The sequence below is a fragment of the Anopheles maculipalpis genome, chromosome X (genome assembly GCF_943734695.1).
Source record: "Anopheles maculipalpis chromosome X, idAnoMacuDA_375_x, whole genome shotgun sequence".
Lineage (NCBI taxonomy): Eukaryota > Metazoa > Arthropoda > Insecta > Diptera > Culicidae > Anopheles > Anopheles maculipalpis.
In genome coordinates, this window is record NC_064870.1 from 585042 (window position 1) to 603515 (window position 18474).

General features: G+C 45.0%; 5 protein-coding genes across 7 annotated transcripts in view; all 5 read left to right on the forward strand.

Annotated features, from left to right (window-relative positions):
• LOC126556714 (protein GPR107) overlaps positions 1-18474 on the forward strand; it is a 381205-nt gene that overhangs the window by 224319 nt on the left and 138412 nt on the right. For both annotated transcript variants that reach the window (XM_050212170.1, XM_050212161.1), the window contains exons 2-9: positions 14414-14520; positions 14600-14710; positions 14782-14927; positions 14991-15276; positions 15351-15739; positions 15808-16198; positions 16281-16450; positions 16530-16708. In XM_050212170.1, coding sequence (XP_050068127.1) covers positions 14419-14520; positions 14600-14710; positions 14782-14927; positions 14991-15276; positions 15351-15739; positions 15808-16198; positions 16281-16450; positions 16530-16686 — 1752 coding nt within the window. In that variant the 5' untranslated portion in view covers positions 14414-14418 and the 3' untranslated portion in view covers positions 16687-16708. The remainder of the gene's footprint in view (positions 1-14413; positions 14521-14599; positions 14711-14781; positions 14928-14990; positions 15277-15350; positions 15740-15807; positions 16199-16280; positions 16451-16529; positions 16709-18474) is intronic.
• LOC126558215 (endoplasmic reticulum resident protein 44) lies at positions 745-3040 on the forward strand. Its single transcript, XM_050214187.1, has 7 exons — positions 745-806; positions 958-1033; positions 1472-1563; positions 1710-2103; positions 2287-2553; positions 2617-2815; positions 2890-3040. The coding sequence occupies exons 1-7, from the start codon at positions 765-767 to the stop codon at positions 3035-3037; spliced, it is 1218 nt and encodes a 405-aa protein (XP_050070144.1). The 5' UTR covers positions 745-764; the 3' UTR covers positions 3038-3040.
• On the forward strand, positions 4811-5886 carry LOC126567380 (uncharacterized). The gene is made up of 2 exons (XM_050223637.1): positions 4811-4818; positions 4929-5886. Exons 1-2 carry the CDS (start codon positions 4811-4813, stop codon positions 5884-5886), a joined length of 966 nt encoding a protein of 321 aa, XP_050079594.1.
• On the forward strand, positions 8933-12515 carry LOC126567531 (sorting nexin-25). Its single transcript, XM_050223753.1, has 3 exons — positions 8933-9061; positions 9165-9273; positions 9350-12515. Exons 1-3 carry the CDS (start codon positions 8941-8943, stop codon positions 12513-12515), a joined length of 3396 nt encoding a protein of 1131 aa, XP_050079710.1. The 5' UTR covers positions 8933-8940.
• The window catches only part of LOC126568561 (TOX high mobility group box family member 3-like), a 329113-nt gene continuing 325925 nt past the window's right edge, over positions 15287-18474 (forward strand). For both annotated transcript variants that reach the window (XM_050225068.1, XM_050225061.1), the window contains exon 1: positions 15287-15292. The gene's annotated coding sequence lies outside the window, so the exon portion shown is untranslated. The remainder of the gene's footprint in view (positions 15293-18474) is intronic.

Consider the following 18474-nt stretch of genomic DNA (forward strand, 5'->3'; position numbering starts at 1 on the left):
ATGTCAAAACAACACTTCCCTTACAAACCTGACAGAACTGTCAAACCAGTTTGTTCTAGAGCTTTTCACGCCACCTGTCAAGACGATCCAGGAAAGGCGTACGTGTCTCTGATGCAGCATCACAATAGCATGTGTGTATGTGTGTGCCTTTTTTCCTAGTTCGGTACCGCCATCCAGGCAATTGGGAGCAGTTTTTCTGCTGCATTTGCTGTGCCGATTTATCCGCACGTGCTCGAATTAAAACGTCTCACGGACGCTTTATTTGCTTCAGTGGTGCGGTGTGGTTGAAGAGGCTAAAAACTAGCTTGGCCCGGACAAAAAATAGGCCGAGCCAAAACCGCATCACATTTCAATCGGTGCGAGTGTACCGTAGTGTGGAAGTGGCATCGTCTGTATGATACAAACGTTATCGTATTTGCGCCGCGGGTGATTTTTTTCGGTTTGCTGCTTGCCGATCAGGAGAAACTCGTCAGCGTCGGAACCGGTACAACTTTGCCCCGTTGTGATCGCCGGCATTGTTCATCTATCACTCTGCCCTTCTCTATCTCACGCGCTCTTGCAACAATCAAAAAGCAGTGGAAAATTGATCATCAGTATTGTCATCGCTTTTTTGTGAAATACCTCCCCGCCCCTTTCCCCCCTACCCGTTCCTTTATCGCCCAGTCTCCATTAGTCGTTAACCGGGAGTGTTAAAAGTTGTACAGTGTGGACACCTTATCCGAACACTTTTAGGTATAGGCGAAAATAACAACACAGTAAGCGACATGGCTACCAGCGTACATTTAGTGTTATTTCAATATTTAATGGTACGTAAAATAAGGCATTGAAGTTCACCTATCTTCCTACTTGCACCTATGGTACCCATGTGCATTTGCTATACCATCTCGTCATTAAAGGCGTATATACTCATCCTACTCTTGGTGACCATTTTCTAATCATATTCATTATCTATTTCAGGTTGTCTGCATGTTCTACAACCCAACCAATAGTGGAGCTGTTCAGCTAAACAGCGAAAATATCGATATGACCCTCGGTAAGTTATATTTTATTGCGACCCTGTTTCGAGTTCCATATCAGAGACCCATCTTTGGTGTAACGTCTGTCGCTTTCCATTACATTTTGTCCTAAAACGCTTCTTTGTGTGGTGCACAACAGTACCTTGGAGAGAAGTCGCGGTTATCTGTTGCTATCATTGCGATACGATGATACGACTCGAAAGATGGGTACATGGATGTCCATCGCAATTTTGTTATCATTCATCTATCGTCAATATGTTTTAAATGAACGTTTCGTTTGATGGTTTGAGACGAATCGTTTGATGGTTTTCGGCAATTGATGCACCAATTAATATTTGCACAAGTGCGCTAAGCGGTACGAAGCGTACAGAACCAAATTAAGTTGCGTCTCAGCTCAGTATCCTACGCGCATAGTACATTTAAATAATATTTGATTTGTTTTTTCTACACTTTAGCGTCCAACGAACTGGTTTTGATAAATTTCTATGCCGACTGGTGTAGATTCAGTAACATTCTGCAGCCGATCTTCGACGAGGCGGCGGAAAAGGTAAGCAAACCAATGAAAACTATTTTCCTGAAGGCATCGTCAGCCAATCAATCAACCGCAAAGGATAGCAACTCTGTTCAAAACTGCCGCGCTACCAATCAACCGAAGCAACTCTTGGGCTCCATAATAAATGTATTCGTTCACAGGTACAGGCAGCATTCCCCGAACCGGGGAAGGTAGTGATGGGCAAGGTGGACTGCGACCGTGAATCTGCGGTAGCGTCACGCTTCCACATCACCAAATATCCCACCCTGAAGGTGTTGCGCAATGGGCAGCCGACCAAGCGCGAATATCGCGGAGCGCGCACGGTTGAAGCGTTTACCGAGTTTATACGAAAGCAGCTGGAAGACCCGATCCGAGAGTTCCAGAACATCAAGGATCTGGAGCAGCTCGACTCGAAGAAGCGCATCGTGGTGGGCTACTTCGATCGACGTGACATGCCTGAGTACAACACATTCCGGCGGGTCGCAACCAACTTGAAGGAGGACTGTCAATTCCACGTTGGCTTCGGAGAGGTAGTGCAGGCATTACATCCACCAGGTAAATGGAGTGAATTGTTTTTTTTTTTATACGATCGATCAGTTACCAATGGTATAACATTGTCTGTTTCCTTTGCTTGCTTACAAATTTGGATGGATTGTAAAGGATATTCAGCAAGTACTTATCTGTTTCATCGGTTTGAATTTGGGTCGTATTAAAACATTTTTCCTTTGCTTCTCTCAGGCCATCCTATCATCGTGTTTCGGCCGGACGTGGCCATGTCGAACGAAAACGACGAAACGTACATGGGCGATTTGAAGAGCTTTGACGAGCTTAACATCTGGGTGCAAGAAAAATGTGTACCGTTGGTGCGTGAAATAACGTTCGAAAACGCGGAAGAGCTGACCGAAGAAGGTCTACCGTTCCTCATTCTGTTCTACGCACCGGGCGATCTGGAATCGATCAAGGACTACAAAGCAATCGTACAGCTGGATCTCATATCCGAAAAACGTAATAAGATTGGCTCAGGAGCCTATACGGTACATTAACTTATTTGTTCTGCTTTTATTGCAGAAAACGTGAACTTCCTTACCGCGGACGGCAAACGGTTCGCGCATCCACTACATCATCTCGGTAAAACCCAGGCGGATCTACCACTGATCGCAATCGACTCCTTCCGTCACATGTACTTATTTCCTAACTTTAAGGATATTTATGTACCCGGCAAATTAAAGCAATTCCTAAACGATCTCTACAGTGGTAAACTGCACCGGTAAGTTGTTCGAAAGATCGTGGTTTTTATTCGCTTTCGCATTCCTCATAACGGACACGATTGTATCGTTCCAGTGAGTTCCATTACGGTCCCGAGAAGGATACTGCGGCCGATACGAACGCAATTGATGATGGCAAGAAGCCAACGACGCCACCGGAATCTACCTTCAAAAAGCTAGGACCATCGAAAAATCGGTACACTTTGTTACGCGATGAGCTTTAAAGGTGTGGTTGTAATGCGAAGTAAATCGAGACACTGAATGGTGAAGTATGTGTGCGAGTGTATGTGTGTGCGTGTGTGTGTGCGATTGTGTTTCAATTGCGAGCCATGGCAAAAGATCTTTGCCAACCGTTTTCCGGGGCGTGTCAGGCTCCATTTTCTGAGTTTCCACGTACAGCTGTGTTAGAGGCACGAATTTTAAGCAAAAATTAAATTCGGAAAGAGAGACAGTGAGAGACCGTAAAAGATGAGTGTGAGTAAGGATGGTTTTCGTGGACCATATACAAGTACAGGATGTGTCCGGCGGATCTCGATGCACCTTTATGGTGAGATTAACCTGGACAAATTCCAAACATTCTCTATTTAAAAGTGTTTTGTTCGTGCCTACTAACTCTAGATATTGTTTTGATTATCTGCCCGTATAAACTGTGTTAACGGTAACGTACGGGGTAGTATCGGAAATCAGTTCCAGTACGAAGCGTATAGCTAGAAAAGCAACCACCAAATCTTATAGGTTCGGTTGAGGGGTTTGATTTGAAAGATGCATACGATTTGCACTCAAAACCGTTGGGGCGTGCTTAAAACCCAGAATAGTCAATACCGTACCACGAGTGTGTTGTTTTTCTCTGTCCAAAGGGCCCGTAACGCTATTTAGCAACAAAAAATCAACTAAACAAACCGTTAAACCGAATGGTGCGGTGCTCGAGACTTTACAAATTTCCAAAAGACAAGTTCAACCCTCTGCAAAGACGCTTGAATTGAAAAAACGAATGCCTAAAGCCTGGAGAGAGAGAGAGAGAGAGAGGCATCAAAGGATAGCTGATGTTGATGTTTTAATTTGTTTAATTCTTTTTTTTTCCCTCACATCGTCGTCCGTACTCTAACTGCCTAAGAAGTAATTTTTACAATTGAATCACGTACGAGCTATTTAGCCCTCGATTTTATGCTGGCTCAATCCATAGCTAACTCCAAACTAATGCCACGAATGTACACCACATTTAGTATCTTTCCGCTTCTGAAAAGCATTGCCAAATTTAGATACCTAAACTTTTTTCGTTATCCAATTGTAATCGGAACGGATTCCTGTTTGCAAATGCGTTCCTACGTTAACTAAAGCTTAATGTTCCCGAAACTATTGCAATGCTTGAACTGATTCGCGACAAAAAGAATACGAAATGCTAAATGGGTTGTTGGGTGGATGAAACGGAATCTAAAACTACAAAGGATGTAGCGTAGCGTCCTGTCGTAAGGCCATTAGCAAACCTATCAATAATAAGACAATTAAGAGGATCGTATCTGTATCCAATGATGAAAGAACGGTAAAATTGTATATTAATGGCATAGTGAGCGATTGCCTGCTTGTCACTAAAAAATCTCACTGCTCACTAGAATGATTTCTTCTTACCGTGAGTAAATTCTCAAAATCCCAGCCTACAAAATCTCACATCTCACTATAGCGAACAAGCACTTCTCACTATAGTGAGAAGTGAGATATTGTTGGCTGGGATGCGTTAAGTTACATAGAGAAGCGATGTCCCTATTGACAATATTGTCTTCATGACCACTGCTAAGGTTTTTTTTTTAAATGTAAAATGGTCCTTAGTAATGCCTTAGTTAGCAGATTACAAAAATTGTGTCATTAGGGCGTCTATTATGTATTTACGTTGAGCAGAAAGGAGCTTTGAATGCATACACCTTGGTATACATGTCATTAATATTTTGACATTTATATATTTGGCCTCGAAGCGCTTGAGTCAGCTTCATTTCATCACAACAATGGCCAAGTTCGTAGCAGTAACAGGATTAGCAATTGTTTTTTTTGCAATCGGGCGGTAAGAAAAGCTTGCTTGAGGTTCCGTCTCCTGAGCTTAAACGTTACGTTCTTAAGTTTTAGCCCCTTAACAGCAGTGGTAGCGACAAAGGACTGCCAAGCTGTGCATAGTTTTCTATTGCACACAGAAAAGTTGATGGTATCGCTACCATTTCACACGAATCCGGTATTTAATCTTTGTACCTCCGAGAAAGCGAATGAGGAATATCGGAACGCAACCCTGTATTACCGCAACATGACAAATGCGCCCGAGTGCCAGATATACTTCGGGCACAATCGCATGAACGTGTATGAAACGATTTACAACCAGCTAACCGGGCTTTGGAATTCTGCCAACTGTGATGCTTGCATCAGTGCGGTCAATGAAACGGCTGCCTTCATGAACCTGTCGTCGACGCTGGACGCCTGTCTACAAAGCTCCAAAACGCCCTGCGAAAGCTGTGACACCGACTATCAAAACGTGCAGCAGCTGTACGCACAGATGGACAAGCGGATGCACGGGCCGGATCAGATGTGTTTCGATATAGCGGATCGCATGAACCAAACGCGTCGGGCTTGGTCCGGGCAGTACAACTGCTGTAATGATAAGCGGCGCTCGATGGTGATCTTTGCCTCGGTTGCCTCTGTTGCCTGTGTGATTCCGTTTGTGTTTTACGCGCTGATGCACCTGATAACGGTACATCGGGAACGGCGCCGTATCAGCCTGCTCAGCGCTACGAGCGTGCAGGATGAGTCAGCCGTGGCGTCGTGCAGCTCGCGTACCAATAACGGAGTGCTGCGACATCCAGATATGGAACGGATTATGGAAGCGGACTGTAGCGAGGAAAACGATGGTGAGGAGGAAGAGAAGGAAGAACACATTCCGAAGTCCGACGTGAACAATTTGGATGTAAAACAAAGCAATTTGATTGATATTTCTGAGGTGGATAATTCATTGTCAGTGGATGCTGAGGGGGCCGGATTTAAAAATAACGGTAATCTGCTAACCGACGACTCGGACGATTCGAGTCTACTGCTGTAAGGAATATCCCTCACGTTTGAAAAGTATTCGTTTGAGGTGAATACCAAATTTCTCATGACGCAGTAGTAGTAGTAGCGACATAAGATTTTTTTTCTGTAATGATTTACTGTTATGCCTAGAATTAGGCTCACTGTTTTACACCATGAGTGCCAGTGTGGTGAGAATCAATGGATTAGAAGAATTAGTTACGAGTTAGGAATATTGGAAAGAATTAAATTGTAGTGTTGAAAACGAACAAGCGAGCAGGGCACACACGTTGAGGAAGAATGCTACCTCCTGATTTTCCTGCTCTCTTGTTACTTGAATCCGAAATTTCGTAAGTTTTTGAAAGAAATTTTGCCGCAGGACCAGTCAAAAAATCCGCCAAATGCTACCTCCTGATTTTCCTGTGCTCTTCTTACATGAATCCGAAATTTTGCCGATTTTTTGAAGAAAATTTGCCGCAAAAGCTGTCAATAAATTCGCCAAATGCTACCTCCTGATTTTCCTGCTCTCTTGTTACTTAAATCCGAAATTTGGTAAGTTTTTGAAAGAAAATTTGCCGCAGGACCAGTCAAAAAATCCGCCAAATGCTACCTCCTGAATTTCCTGCACTCTTGTTACTTGAATCCGAAATTTTGCCGGTTTTTGGAAGAAAATTTGCCGAAAAACCAGTCAAAAAATCCGCCAAATGCTACCTCCTGATTTTCCTGCACTCTTGTTACTTGAATCCGAAATTTTGCCGGTTTTTGGTTGAAAATTTGCCGAAAAACCAGTCAAAAAATCCGCCAAATGCTACCTCCTGAATTTCCTGCTCCCCTGTTACATGAATCCGAAATTTGGTCGGTTTTTGGAAGAAAATTTGCCGAAAAACCGGTCAAAAAATCCGGCAAAATTTCGGCCCAAGTAACAGGAGAGCAGGAAATTCAGGAGGTAGCATTTGGCGGATTTTTTGATTGGTTTTTCGGCAAAATTTCTTCCAAAAACCGGCAAAATTTCGGATTCAAGTAACAAGAGAGCAGGAAATTCAGGAGGTAGCATTTGGCGGATTTTTTGACTGGTTTTTCGCCAAATTTTCAACCAAAAACCGACAAAATTTCGGTTTCATGTAACAAGAGAGCAGGAAATTCAGGAGGTAGCATTTGGCGGATTTTTGACTGGTTTTTCGCCAAAATTTCTTCCAAAAACCGGCAAAATTTCGGATTCAAGTAACAAGAGTGCAGGAAATTCAGGAGGTAGCATTTGGCGGATTTTTTGACTGGTTTTTCGCCAAAATTTCTTCCAAAAACCGGCAAAATTTCGGATTCAAGTAACAAGAGAGCAGGAAAATCAGGAGGTAGCATTTGGCGGATTTTTTGACTGGTTTTTCGGCAAATTTTCTTCCAAAAACCGGCAAAATTTCGGATTCAAGTAACAAGAGTGCAGGAAATTCAGGAGGTAGCATTTGGCGGATTTTTTGACTGGTTTTTCGCCAAATTTTCTTTCAAAAACTTACCAAATTTCGGATTTAAGTAACAAGAGAGCAGGAAAATCAGGAGGTAGCATTTTGCGGATTTATTGACTGGTTTTGCTTCAAATTTTCTTTCAAAAACTTACCAAATGTCGGATTCAAGTAACGAGAGCAGGAAAATCAGGAGGTAGCATTTTTCATCGACTTGTCAGGTGTTATTTTTGCGATCAAAGGAAACCGAAAAACTGTTCTATACTAAAAGTGTCTTTTTTCTATTCATGAAGAACGGAAAGGCCTTATTGCTGTGTATTTTGTACTGGTAGATTACTTTTTAAGTATTTTTTCAAGTAATTGCAATAATTAGTGTACAAATATCGCTATTTGTCGTGTAAGTATTGGAATAAATGTGTGTAACGAAACGAAATGTTTTGTTTTTACTGTGTGAAATCCCAGAAGGCTTGACAGCTGCTGTGTTAACCGAAAGAAATCGGGAAAGGGGAAGAAACACTACGAATGGACGAAAGTTCATATGAAGCTCAACGCTCTCAATAACTGCTTAACAATTACTGCTGTTAACCTTCTAAGCGATGAATTTCTGCTCGAAATTTACTCTCAGGGATGCATTTTGTTGAGGGGGCAAAATCGAAGGTTCATCGGCATGTGAGATGAGCATTTCCAGTGCTCAGTATGGTGAAGGAACCGAATGACAGAGCCAAGAGGTATTGTGAATATTGTTTTCCCTTTCACGCACATACACATCTGACCAATATCACTTCAAAACATACACATTAACTTTCTCACGGGCACGGCTTGGGAACTAGTTCATCCAATACATTAATTCTCACCACACCGTACCTCATGGTGTAAAACAGTGAGCCTACTTCTAGGCGTAACAATTTACAATCGTTAATTGTTTACAATCGTAAATTGATGATTTGCCTCCCATAAAAAAAAACAAAAGAACAAGGTAGCAAAGAATCTTGTTAGATTAAGTTTAAAATATAAAAAAGCGAAAAAAAGCCAAATACCCGGCGTGCGCGTGAGAGAAACTGAGATAGCCGCACAGCTGGTGAGCAAGGCTTTGACAGCTGAGCTTTGTTTGTGACCGTCTTTTCTGTCAGACCAGCCAGATTAACCATCAATAACCCTACGCCCTTTGCCCATATCAATACACACAAATCTATCACATCCAGCTAAATCTCGATCCCAATTCGCCACAAAAAAAACTATTTCCCTTCCGTTTGTGCCTCTGTACATTTCCTAACCCACCAGCTTCCAAGAGTAAGTGCAGCATTTTATTTTTATAAAGGCAAAACCCGCTAGCAAACTATTGTTAACAGGTGTGCGCCAAACCAAAGTTAGCATACGGTAAGATTAAAAAAAGGGATACGGAAAAGGGATTATCGGTGGAGAATCATGAAGAGAAGGGCACCACCGGAAATGCCCGAATGAGGCATGCACCCTTTCCGACACAACCACCATATCGTCTGGAAGGAACGACCAGTTGAGCTGTTGTGGGTGGAGGGTGAACAACAGTGCAGCAAAATTTAAAACATCGAACCATATTTTCTGGTAAAAAAACGATTTGAGCGACCACGGGTTTGAGGACAAACTTGACGTCCGGTATGAGGGTGCAATACTGGTTCGGTGTGATAGCAGCTATTTTATGCGCGGTGTGCATCTATTCACCCGTTTTCCTATACATAGTTCTGTTCATCGGTTACTCGTTGGTGCTGATTACTATCGGTAAGCTGCCCATACAGGGAAATGCATCATTTCCTCGGTAATCTAAGGGGATTGCATAAAACAATTGGATCCTTAATTTGTTCAAATCGATCCTTCTATGTAGCGGTGTTTGGTACTATCTACGTCCACTATAAGCTGACAAACCGCGAATCAGTCCCGTATGTCGACCAAGGTCAAGACGATCAAACACATGTCCTTTACAATGCTACTCGGTAAGTGTTTCCCTGTGTTGTTGTCTAATTCAATCACTAGCATCCATAATACTGACCGTAACTCCTCGCTTCGTAGATCTCCACTGTTTGGGAAAGGTTCGCCAGGCTTGTCACCAACGTCCCGTGCATTTGGAGCGCGTGGTACACCCGGTACGGCTAGCGCATGTTACGGTAGCGCTTCCTCCAACCCTGGCCAGTTGCCGATTGTGTTCGGTCGCACCGTTGACGGACTGCTGCAGCAAATCATCGATAATACGATGCGCGATCTAGTCGGTCCGGCCCTTGAAACGGTAGTAGCAAATCCGCGACGCATCGTAGAGCTGCTGCGCGAAGATATTTGGCTCGGCATCGAGAAGCTACACGAACGGGCCGCCCGGATCGACGCACCGAAGCTGATAGCGTGCGACTTTGTCCAGAAAGTGACACTTCATCTGCAAAAGATTCGCCGCACTGCCACCGCTGGGAACGCTAGCGAAGCGCAAGAAACCATCCTGACCGCATCCTACCTGGCAACGGCTGAGAAGGAGTTGGACTTCCTTAAGAAAATAAGCGAAATTTTGATCATATTTCTGTTGCCGCGCGGTTACTCACTTTCGCCGGTAAAGGATTTGCTGAGCGAAGTGATTGCGTATCGTGTGCTGCATCCGGCAATCCGCTACCTGACCGCACCGGACTTTATAAACCAACAGATCGTGGAGTGTATCGAGACGCGGCTCGTTGCGGTAGCGATACAGAAGCGTAGCCACGAGTATGCGGCCAATTTTGAGGATTTCCTACGCATCATCGATATGACACAAACGGTCGAGGAGCTACATTCGATACGGGCCAGCATTGTGAGCGACATTCGGCAGGCAACGACGATGCAAACGATGCAGCGGGCACGCGGTGGGTTTACACTGGCGGGTGATGCGTCCGGCTCGTCCGGTGTACCCGGTACAGGCGAAAGCCACGGTGACGGTGAGCCGGCCGCTACGCTCCGGCTCAAGCGGTACATTCAGCAGCTTTCGTTTGCAAAAAGCCAGTGTGAAAAGTGTCTAACCCGGCTCGGGTGGGAGGGAAGCGTTAGTAACGATGTAGATCTGGCCCTGGCCGACATCCTCTCGACGGTTGCCGGTCGGCGGGCGCTCACTGCATATCTCGAGCCAATGAATGCGGCAAGTCTCGTTGGGTACTACACGACGGTAGAGGAACTGCGCCGTGCGGCTCGTTCCGCGTGGCATCAGCTCGGGGCGGAGATTTTCTACACGTACATCCGTGCCCCTAGCTCGGAAATTCCGCTCGACAAAGCGACGCGTAAGCGCATGGAAGCGTTTCTGGTGGGTGATGTTGGCGGGCCGGACGTGTTTTATGAGGTGCAGCGCGAATGCTTAGCCCTGCTGGAGCAGAAGTACTATCAGCCATTTTTGCTGAGCGAGGAGTATGTGCGACTGAAGGGTTCGTTGACGCAGGATGAGTTTAAGGAAATCATTACGGCGTGTGGTACGAACGGGCCGCCGGGCAGTATGGATGTCGGTGGAGGTGAGCTGGTGGGAGGTTCACTGCAACACGGCAGCCATGACAGCCAGGAAAGTCAGGAAAGTGGTAGCAGCTCGGTGAATGGTAGCGAAGCAGGGGCGGATCCGGCGCTGGCCGACCTTAGCAATCATTCGCAGTACGCGAGAAACAAACTCGATCGCTTGGACGAGAAGCTGGCCAACAAGCAGCAAGCGTTGGAAGCGCTAAAGCAATCGTTGAAGCCCGACTCGAAGCTGTTGCTGATGCTGGAGCGTGAGATTGAATGGTTGCGGAGCGAGCGACGCCAGCTCGAGTCACACCTGCTGCGGACGGCCGTTTGGGGCGAGTATCTGGGCAGTTGGCGGGCGATCGTGGAGAGTGTGGACTTCTCGGACGATCGGGAACCGCCACAGTTTATGATCGTGGTGCAGGTGGATGAGATGAACGATTACGGGAGTGGGCCGCGCGATGATACCGTTGTCATGACGGCGCTCGAGGCCACCGACACCATATCGACCGGATGGGTAGTGGTGCGCTCGTTGGCCCAGTTCCACACGCTGCACCGCAAGTTGCGCCCGATGTGTGCGGAGCTGCGCCAGCTCGATCTGCCTTCGAACAACGCGTTCAAGCTATTTCTGCTCAAAAACGATCGTGCACTGCTGGAGAAGGCGAAGGCACAGGTGCAACGATACCTCAGCTTCATCCTGGAGGACGATCATCTGAATCAGAGTGAGGCGGTGTACGAATTTTTGAGTCCCAGCTCGGATCGTTTGAAGCAGGGCGTGGTAGCTAATAGCAACCCGTCACCGTCGAAGAAACCATCGTCCAAATTCTCTCTAGCCACGATTTTCCGCAGCAATAGCGATAAGCTCGAGCAGCTGTGGCATGTTGGTGGCGCAGATCGGCCTCCGTTTACCGGTGAGCACGATGCGTTTACACCGGAAGATGCCGACCAGGTGTCACTGTATCTGGAGGGTGGACCACCGGCCACCGTTGGTGTTTCTTCTGCGTCCTCCGCCTCTCCCTCGCTGGATGGTTCGACCTGCGTGGAGGCACGCGATTCAATAGCCGAACCACTGTACGCGCTGCTCGGGGAAATATTCGATCTTGGTGGCGTTTTCCGTTGGTTGCGCAAGAGTTTAATTTCGTTCGTGCAGATCACGTACGGACAGACAATAAATCGCCAGCTGCGCGAATCGATCACTGCCCTGTTCGATGAGCCGATGCTTCACGCGTACGCTAGTGCGGTGTTAAGGAGTATGTGGCCTGGTGGTGCATCGCTTCAAACCGGAAACGGTGGTACCAGCGGGATACGGTTACTCGCGGCCGGCGACCGAACCGAGGACGAACGGGAGATGATCATGAATGCTGCCCGTTCGCTGCTGCAGGACAACATACCGGAGCTTCTGTGCAGTTTGATCGGTGCGCAAAACGCACGGCAAGGTGCACTGAAGCTGTTCGAAGTGTTGCAGAATCCGCTTTACAACAAGCAGCTGTTTTACGATCTGCTTGAAACACTGATGCTGGAACTGTTTCCCGAAATTCGACAGCTTAAACCGGCTGCCGGTGGGAATAATAGCAATCCTACCGTTAGTAGTACCACCGGAAGCAGCACCACCGGGCAGCCGCGAGAGTATTACCATCAACCATCGCCGGGTGCTTCGGTGTCTTCACCGATCTCGTCACCGCCCTCACCGATGGGTGCGGTTGGTTCCGCTTCAGGTACACCTATTAGAAGCATATCATAAGTGATTAGAAAAGTGCTCTGTTTGGTGCGAAATACTTAATGTTCTATGATTATGTTTTGTTTTCGGCCAAGCCGATACGTTTTGTTGGGGGTGCAGTCATTTGACCTTTAATTTTTATTTATTTTTTGAACCGTAAGATTTGCTGAAAAATATTGTGATTTTTTTTTTAAGTGAGGCTATGAAAGTTGGAGATATTTATCGCGGGGTACTACTTATGTTTTTGCACAAAAAAAAAAAACAATATTTGCCATTTTGGGGTTTTGGACCAAAATAATATGAATGAATGAATATGGAGGCATAAACATAGATTGTAAGGGTGTATAACCTTAGGAAATGAGTTTAGAATATTTAGTTAATGGTACAAATTGAAAGCTAACTATCATTCCAATTGATTCGTAATCTTGCATTCCGCTGGTGACCGTGTGGCGATCAAGCCATAACAAAACCGACTGTATACTAAACAGAATTTACAGCTAATTTTGGAAACCTGTTTTTTTCCACCATAGTAGTGTTTGCAGTAGAATCTTTAGTCTGGTTCATTGTCGTACTGTATCATTTACATGAACATTTAAAAGCTTAACGTATTTCTAACAACAGAATTAAAGGTTACGGGGCCTTTTTCCTCGTTTAATAGATTAAGGGGTATCAGTACACTTCGATAGTGGAATGAATTCTGGAATAGTTTTTCCACTCTATATCCCACCCACTTCATATAAGTTTTCTTTCGATTGTGAAGGAAATGAGGATGCATATGATGCTCTAGCTATGTAAGAAGCGGGATGTTGCAAATCCAGGAACGTGATTCTAGTGAAGCTGGCAAAGTTTTATGTGCAAACCACATACACCCGCACGCACTCACATAATAAGAAAACAAAATCCATAAAATCAAAGCAAAACACTATTACTGTGTAAAGGCGAAAAGTAAAGCGTGATTCGGCCCTTCCAACATGCTTTTAAATGTGCTGTGAGTGAATCAAATTGTTTGTGAGCATGCGAGTGCTCATTAGCTGATAGAGAGGGAAAAAGCAAACAATAATAATAATAAAGATCTAAATCGGATCAGCATGTTATGGACAAAAAAAAACCTCGATCAATACATTATTTACATTGTTTTTTTTTTTTGCAAGTGTTGGTCCTTAGATGTTTGAAGGAACCTACGCAAAAACAAATTCGTTATTGAAAACCTTTCATAACTGCATACAAGAAAACAAACCGTCACACTCAAACTGTCTCAACTGACTTTAGCCGATGCGAACAGAGCATAAACTGTGAGTGGCATCGTGACAGCAAAGTGAGCATGTGAGTCGTGAGAAACACATAGTGAGCAACACAACAAATACATAATAATCATTTTTAGCTTTTCGACTGTGAATGGTATTTGCATACGGTGAATGGATCTTGTTTAGTGGAAAAAGCAAATTAACTACCTCTTTCTTACTGTAGCACGCTCTGAAGCGAGAGTGAACATACTTTTCCTGTTTGTTTGTGTGTGCCAATTTGGCATCTCAACTCGCCAACATTACGATGTAACGATGTAGCAAAACGTCAACGCAAGATTTTCACTGTTTGGCTGTGTTTATGCTGTGTTTTTCTGTAAAAAAAACCCAGCGACCCAGTAGCCCATTACATTTCACCTCGAGAAATCTGTGTTGTGCCACTGAAAGAACGTGCGTGTCGATAAAAGTGCTGCCTGTACTGTAACGGTCATTCCACAAGGTGAGGCAGTCGCATTTGCAAGCTTACAGCAAACCCGTAGGCCCTTTTGGCACTTGTGATGTTTCCACCGTTCATTCGTGTTGGAAACTGTAGCAGCGCCTAGGCGGTAATTGAGATAGTTTCGATTGATATCAGGATTAGGAGCAACATTTGACCCTCGTTGCTTCAGTATCGGACACCAAGAAGCATGAGCCGGAGATGGACCGGCCTACTGATGACCGTGGCGGTACTGCTCGTTGCACTGTTCGTGACGGTAACAGTCGCCCGGCGGCATCACTTGGAAGTTCGGGTGGGTACTCCAGTATAGAAGTCGTCAAAACAGAGCATCGAGAAGGGCTTTTAATGGGGATAAAATTTACCCTTTTTAGGATGATTTTCGACGGTACATTTTGCTCAGCACGTTCGGATTTTATGCTGGAGGTGTGCTGGATGTACGGGTGTCACACTTTCGCGTCGATCCTGGCACAGAAGAGAATATGGTAAGTGGGCCTACCCTATGGTGAGACCAGTAAATATACAACCCTAATATGCATGTCCTTCCTTCCAACAGTTTGGTCTTTCGCTCGATAAAACAATGTCCGACTCGATGAATCCCTATCTAGATTCGCATCAGGACAAGTGCATCCTTACCGAGCCAATTGCGGTACAAAGCAATGGACCGATTGTGTTCTTCAAGATGGATCTCAAACAGAATGTGTAAGTAGCGTATTGGTATGGAAGGGAAAGTCGTACGAATTTTGACGTAATTCTCACACTCAGAGTGCACGTTAGTTGCTCGAAAGACTGGCAGAATATTCACCTGTACAAAGATCGCAGTGGTGTGCCGGCGCTGCGCTCCAAGCGACAGTCGTTTGCACGAGCGAGCGATTCCAAGATGGTGTACATGCAGCGCCGTCGTCGATCCGCGTTTCACGTACCGGAGTCGAACGACTATGCACCAGCAGCAGTGGCAGTAGGCGGGGGGGATGCGGCAACTGTCTGCAGCAAGCTTACACTGCCGCTGGAAGTGAAAGCAGACGATATGTTCAAATACTACAGCTTTAATGTGAGTGTGACAAGCTGTTGTCAGTAGTTGGATGCATGAATTATTATTACACATAATTTTTCTTCGATTTCTAGTTTGCCATATACGTTGCTACCAAGCAGGAGGAAGGACTGTACAACCTGTACTTCCACAGCTGCCCAAACTACTCACCAAGCAGTCTGTACGAGCTAAACTTTAACGTCGACATTGAGGAGAAAAACAGTGGCAACTATCTGTCGGCCGGCGAGATGCCACTGCCAGCACTCTACTTCATGATGTCGGTACTGTTTTTCCTTTCCGGGCTGTTTTGGGTGTTTATACTGCGCAAAAGTAAGCACCCACTGTTCAAGATACACTACCTAATGGGTGTGCTGGTGTTCCTCAAGTCGCTGTCGCTGATGTTCCACGCGATCAACTACCATTTCATTGAGGTGCAGGGTGAACATGTTGAAGCTTGGGCTATTCTGTACTACATCACGCATCTGTAAGTATTTGTGTGTGATTGTCGAGGGCACCGATACATTATAACGATCTTTACATTTTGCTTCCCAGCCTCAAAGGAGCGGTGTTGATCATCACGATAGTTCTCATCGGTACCGGATGGACGTTCATCAAGCACATACTGGCGGACAAGGATAAGAAACTGTTTATGATCGTCATACCGCTACAGGTGCTTGCCAACGTGGCGGAGATTATTATCGCGGAGAGTGATGAAGGCGATAAAGAGTACAGCACCTGGCGGGACATATTCATGCTAGTGGATTTGTTGTGCTGCGGTGCAATTCTGTTCCCGGTCGTGTGGTCCATCCGGCATCTGCAGGAAGCTGCAGGTACGGATGGTAAGGCGGCGATCAATTTGCGCAAGCTGAAACTGTTCCGCCAGTTTTACATCATGATCGTGTGCTACATTTACTTCACGCGCATCATTGTAATCCTGCTGAAGGTAAGTGTGCTTGTGTTTGTGCGAGAGTACGTATTAGTGTAAAAAAACCTCCATACCTCTGACAACTTTCATGGATTTGTAGATTACGGTCGCGTTCCAGTACGCCTGGCTGGATGAAATGTTCAAGGAGATGGCCACTTACGTGTTCTTCGTGCTGACCGGTTACAAATTCCGACCGGTTTCGCAGCATCCATACTTTTCCGTGCATGGTGACGATCTTGACGACGATGACGATGATGGGGAGGTAGAAATGTAAACACCGTTTCCAATTATGCTTCCAACCACGTCCGTCCATCACCAACATAAATCTAATTACTGTCTTCCATTCCAGTCTGACACAGTCCGGCTTGACTGATGGCATCAGCAAGATCACCAACCGATCCCAACCCTCGTCAAATGCTGCGTCCGGCGCAACGCTGGTAGAATCGCACGAGGAGGAGCGAGAGAATTTAATTAGCAAGCGAGAATCGTCCCACGAGTATGATTAAGCTTCTCTTTCGGTACAGGAATGTGTGGAAGCTGAGACTAAAAATCGTTAGGAACCGTACTTGTACTAGCACCTTACTTTGCAAGTTCTCACAATACCCAAACACACCCACACTCACAAGTACCGAAAGGGCTGTAGGAAAATTTAGAGCTGAGTAAGACTTGCTAATTTCTAGTACACAAAAACACACACGCGATGGCTTTAAACCTCTTGGCTGACCGGATCAAAAGTCAGATGCAGCTCGACACTACTACGCAAAGAAAGGGAAATGGAGACGAAGAAGAAGTTTGCCACAATTTTCCAAAAACAAATAAAAAAAAAATAATATAACTTCACAAAGAAGCGAGGGTAGTTTGAAGCGCAATATCTAGCCCTCCTGGCTATTTTGAAACTAAAGATAGATATTACTTTTCTGCATGGGAGACATTTAAAACATTCTACGAAGGTGGGAGGAGAAGAAAAGAAAGAGAATACATACATCTCCTCAAACAATTAACCTCCCCAGGCTAATTGCATGTAAATCCGTGACTCTGTGATCTGGACACTCCCTTTGCCGGTTCGCGGTAGTTTACAGGGGTTTTCATATGCCAGAACAAAGTATGCGACTCGTATTACAACTGCAATGGATGATAGATTAATGGCGGCATATGATACGATAAGAACAGGACGCTTACAACAACGATGACAGATGATATGACAATGTAAGCATGTGATAGTACAGTGCGATTTTGTAGTTCACACACAGCCTTGATAGTGACTGTCCATCGTCCATATCACACGCTTCCATTGACATATCATGTGCCACCGTTGTTGTAAGCGTTCTGTTCTTATCGCACCTTGTCTTTTGCCGTCATTGATATGTCATCCACTGCAGTTGCAACACACCATTTTCGAGCCCATCTAAACAGCCGAACGCTTCATCTAAGCATCTTCCAAACGTTAATACACATTCGCCGTCTGGCTGAACTTCAGCCGCCCAACTTAACGGATACCAAACATAACTAAACTTATGCAACCTCTAACTGATAAAAATACAACATACTAAAGAATATCCAAGAAATCATCCAAAGATCGTCTAACTGTATGAAGTTGCAGGTTGCTAAATGTTTCTTTACGGTTGGTACCCGTTCAGTAGGGCGGCAGAAGTTCAGAAAAACGGAGAATGGTTTTACTTACGGTTGGAGGATGCTTGGATGAAGCGCTCGGCTGTTTAGATGAGTGCGTAAACGGCGTAAGAGACGCCTGGTTCCAACCCAGCATATGACAATTTCTGCAAAATACGTCAAGAAAAGCCTTGCCAGCAGGGCTGATTTGATTTAGATTTTTTAAAAAGGACCACAACACACAATTTAAGGATAGTTGAGTATGTACATGCAGCGGAAAGTGGGCGCACCTCCCGGGCTAGAACGGCGAACGGGAGAAATAAAAGATGGATACTAGACATACCATACCGTATATGTAGGCTAAATAAACCATCCCCTGATAAACTGATAAGCATTTCGTTATAATAATTTCTTAACTGTCATTTACATCGACTGCAACTGTTTCGGAAAGCGATGTAAAGCTCCCCTCTGCTGGCCGCTCCACTTTATATAATTTTTATTTTTATGTGTCGTGTTTTGTTTAGTTTTGTTTGCTTTCTTTTACACTTGCCATTTCACAACATTAAGGTTCAATATTGTATGTGTGTTTGTCATATGCAGTTATTTTATATCCACTACTTGATTATTAGCCATAGAAACACAGCTACACTCTGCCGTGCAGTTACAGAAAGGTTTCTTCAGTAGGG

Bases quoted from the DNA above. Each gene is read 5' to 3' on its own strand.
- LOC126558215 (XM_050214187.1), top strand. From the start codon at position 765: ATGGCTACCAGCGTACATTTAGTGTTATTTCAATATTTAATG. The intron at 807-957 runs GTACGTAAAATA...TATCTATTTCAG, and splicing joins TGTTATTTCAATATTTAATG to GTTGTCTGCATGTTCTACAA. The intron at 2,104-2,286 runs GTAAATGGAGTG...TGCTTCTCTCAG, and splicing joins GCAGGCATTACATCCACCAG to GCCATCCTATCATCGTGTTT.
- LOC126567531 (XM_050223753.1), top strand. From the start codon at position 8,941: ATGAGGGTGCAATACTGGTTCGGTGTGATAGCAGCTATTTTATGCGCG. The intron at 9,062-9,164 runs GTAAGCTGCCCA...CCTTCTATGTAG, and splicing joins GTTGGTGCTGATTACTATCG to CGGTGTTTGGTACTATCTAC. The intron at 9,274-9,349 runs GTAAGTGTTTCC...CTCGCTTCGTAG, and splicing joins GTCCTTTACAATGCTACTCG to ATCTCCACTGTTTGGGAAAG.